The 2,143-nt window shown below is 29.5% G+C and overlaps 1 protein-coding gene across 1 annotated transcript in view; it reads right to left on the reverse strand.

Moving 5' to 3' along the window:
- The window catches only part of GABRG1 (gamma-aminobutyric acid type A receptor subunit gamma1), a 69,771-nt gene that overhangs the window by 24,974 nt on the left and 42,654 nt on the right, over positions 1-2,143 (reverse strand). The window contains exons 4-5 of the mRNA XM_019665759.1: positions 1,834-2,054; positions 1,070-1,152 (exon numbers count right to left, since the gene is read on the reverse strand). Of these exons, the coding sequence (XP_019521304.1) occupies positions 1,070-1,152; positions 1,834-2,054 (304 nt within the window). The remainder of the gene's footprint in view (positions 1-1,069; positions 1,153-1,833; positions 2,055-2,143) is intronic.

The raw sequence follows: 2,143 nt of genomic DNA on the forward strand, positions 1-2,143 counted from the left end.
GGGATTAATGGCAACATGTCTTGTACTGTAATAATTTTTTAATTTTTTAATTTAAACATTCACTGTATTGTTTGATCACACCTCGTATCTAGGCTTTCATTTTGCCACTTTCTTCCTCAAGCCTAGTCTAAGGAAAAAACTACCAAACAATACAGGCCCGTCTACAACATTCTATAACTACTGATCCATTAGGGGCTCAAAACTGTAATGAACCCTGGGTCTCTATTTTAAGCATATCATTAGAAAATAATTCAAAATTGACACCTCCGAAATCTGACCAAGTTGTGTCAAAGATTTCAGAGGTGTTTGTATCCATAGCCTAAAGAAATAGTTATGGGTGGCTAAAAGGATTTTGATAACATTACCTTAATCACAACAAATTGCAAACATCCCAAATGTTAAATAATGGATTATTAAATACATGCAGTACAAGTATATTCTCCAATATTATGCAATATTTAAAGATATATTTCAAAAGTAATTAAGTGGAAGAACAGTTATGATATAATAAGTGGAAAGATACAATGTTATCAAACAATAGAATATGATAGCATTTACTAAAACTATATACATAAAGATATTAAAATGGTAGTAACAACGGTGAATACTGAATAATGATAATCTACAATATGTAAATTTTCTTTCTTTTTTCTAAATCAAATTTCTAATTTTCCCATATTGTACTTGTATTTCTTTTATAAGAAAATAATCTATCTTTATGATTTTTTAAAGGAAAAAATAACACAGGGTCACCATTTGCAGCTTAAAATATGTATGGGGTCATGCATAGCCTGTATCTTGGCCCTTCCCCTTCGTGCTGATTTAATTTTCATTTTTTGGCCATCCTCCCCAGTAGATTTAATGCTTCTTGGAAGGAAGGAGGCCATATCTATTAGTAGACATTATAGCAATTGCTACAATATAGGTAATCAATACATACAAGACAAAAATCATGAAATTAAAATATATTTGTTCACATCAAGAAATAAAATTATTTTGATAATTTTTGGATANTAAACAAGATCTGAGGCTATAATTCTATGAAATTATCAAGTATTTTATTACTTACAGCTTGAAAATTCCAGTGGACAAGAATGTTCATCCATTGGAAAGTTATGAAGCTGCAGATAACATTCTGCATTAATTGTCAATCTATTTGGATGGAAAAATAAATATTAAAAATAGAAAGAATTTCAAGCATTGAAAATCTTTTCTCTAATTTTCAAACATAGTTTTGGCCTACATAATGGACTGTAATACATTAGAAAACAATAATTCTAAAATCTCAAAGTCTTAAGTGATAATATTATTACATTTATAAAAATGAGTGAGAAAATTCTAACATTTTCCTCTCCAGCCAACTAAGCCACCTCTGTGTGCATTTAGAATAATCTTTGTTTGCAGTTAAAAACCTGTACTTCAGAAGCTCAATAAACACACATGTGCATGCACACACACATACAGCAGAGGGTACATGGTTAAGTATGGAGTTTCTTCCTCTTAGTTTATTTATCATAAACATCTTCCCATTAAGGATTACTCTTAATAACAGATGTGTTCAAGACAATGAATTAAATAAACCTAAATCTTACACATCAACATTCATTTAATCCTTCTGTAAGGATGTTTCATTATATCATTAAAAATCACAGTGTTACCTGGAGCTTAAATAAGTGTTTCCAAAATATTGAGCCATTTTATTTAGATTTTAGTGTATGAAAGGAGGTCCATATTTCTTACTTTGCAACTTTGAAAAAGGGAAATTTATGAGTTGATCAAATGTTAGTATGAAAAATAAATTAGAGCAATTACATTTTTTCAAAACAGTGTTACCTTAGAGTATATAGAACTCGTCCATCATTCCAAATCCGAAGCAAACGATTGGGAGTGGTTATCCAATGAGCATCAGATTTTCTTGAGTTTCTGAAGAAAGTGTCAGGGATCCAAATTTTTCCAACCATATTACTGTTAAGCATAAGCACTTTCATGGTACTATTGAATTTTAAACGACTATCAAACCAAGTTTGAGCAAAAATTATATCAATTGTGTATTCCTAAAAGATAAAAAGAAGAGTAATGACTTATAATAATAAAGCCGCATTTCAGTTGTTTTCTTTAAACATTTGAATTTTTATATCATAAA

Source organism: Hipposideros armiger, unplaced genomic scaffold (assembly GCF_001890085.2).
Source record: "Hipposideros armiger isolate ML-2016 unplaced genomic scaffold, ASM189008v1 scaffold_452, whole genome shotgun sequence".
NCBI lineage: Eukaryota > Metazoa > Chordata > Mammalia > Chiroptera > Hipposideridae > Hipposideros > Hipposideros armiger.